This window comes from Neopelma chrysocephalum, unplaced genomic scaffold, assembly GCF_003984885.1.
Source record: "Neopelma chrysocephalum unplaced genomic scaffold, ASM398488v2 Primary Assembly neopelma1_88409, whole genome shotgun sequence".
Classification (NCBI taxonomy): domain Eukaryota; kingdom Metazoa; phylum Chordata; class Aves; order Passeriformes; family Pipridae; genus Neopelma; species Neopelma chrysocephalum.
The window spans coordinates 1,364-2,445 of record NW_020917594.1 but is presented as its reverse complement, the minus strand read 5'-3'; the positions used below and the strand labels follow the sequence as shown (position 1 = coordinate 2,445).

The 1,082-nt window shown below is 53.5% G+C and overlaps 1 protein-coding gene across 1 annotated transcript in view; it reads left to right on the top strand.

The window, feature by feature from the left end:
• LOC113979737 (alpha-soluble NSF attachment protein-like) overlaps positions 1-1,082 on the top strand; it is a 5,882-nt gene that overhangs the window by 3,446 nt on the left and 1,354 nt on the right. The window contains exons 4-5 of the mRNA XM_027707036.1: positions 138-222; positions 489-593. Coding sequence (XP_027562837.1) covers positions 138-222; positions 489-593 — 190 coding nt within the window. The remainder of the gene's footprint in view (positions 1-137; positions 223-488; positions 594-1,082) is intronic.

The window sequence follows — 1,082 nt, the reverse complement described above, 5'->3', positions numbered from 1 at the left end:
ATTTTGGGGTGATTTTGGTGGGTTTTTGGTGGATTTTGTTGGGAATTGGGTGGATTTTGTTGGGTCTGTGGGATGAGGATGTTTTAGGGGTGTTTTTGGGGTGATTTTGGGCTGATTTTGGGCTGATTTTGTCCCAGCTCAGCCAACAAGTGCCTGTTGAAAGTGGCCACGTTTGCGGCGCAGCTCGAGCAGTTCCCACGAGCCATCGACATCTACGAGCAGGTCCTGCCCTTCCTCACCCTCCTCATCCTCCTCCTCTTCTCCTTCTCCTCCTTTTCCTTCTTTTCCTCTTCGTTTTCCTTCTTTTGTTCCTCATCCTTCTGCTTTTCCCAATTTCCTTGTCTTCCTCAGCTCCTTTTCTTTCTCTTCCCTGTAATTTTTTCCTTCTTCTCTTCCTCCTTTTCCTTTTCCTTCCTCCTCTTCCTTTTCCTCTCTCTGCCTGGCAATGCCCTGAATCCCAGTTTTCCAGGTTTTTCCTGGTTTTCCAGGTGGGTTCCATGGCCATGGACAGCCCCCTGCTCAAGTACAGCGCCAAGGATCATTTTTTCCGGGCGGCCCTTTGTCACTTCTGTATCGATCAGCTCAATGCCAAGGTGGGAATTCCACAGGAATGGGCTGGGAATTGGGCAGGAATGGGCTGGGAATGGGTTGGGAGTGGGTTGGGGTGGGTCAGGAATGGGTTGGGATGAACTGGGAATGGGTGGGATGGGTTGGGAGTGGGTTGGGATGAACTGGGAGTGGCTGAGAATGGGCTGGGAATGGATGGGAATGGGCCAGGAATGGGTTGGGATGGTCGGGAATGGGGCTGGATGGGTTGGGAATGGGTCAGGAATGGTTTGGAATGGTTGGGAATGGGGTGGGAATGGGTCAGGAATGGGTGGGATGAACTGGGAATGGGTTGGGATGGGTCGAGGTGAACTGGGAACGGGTCAGGAGTTGGTTGGGGTGGTTGGGAATGGTTGGGAATGGGGCTGGATCGGCTGGGAATGGGTTGGGATGGGGCAGGAGTGGGTGGGAGTGGGTCAGGAATGGGGTTGGATGGTTGGGAATGGGACTGGGAACGGGTTGGGATGGGTCAGGAA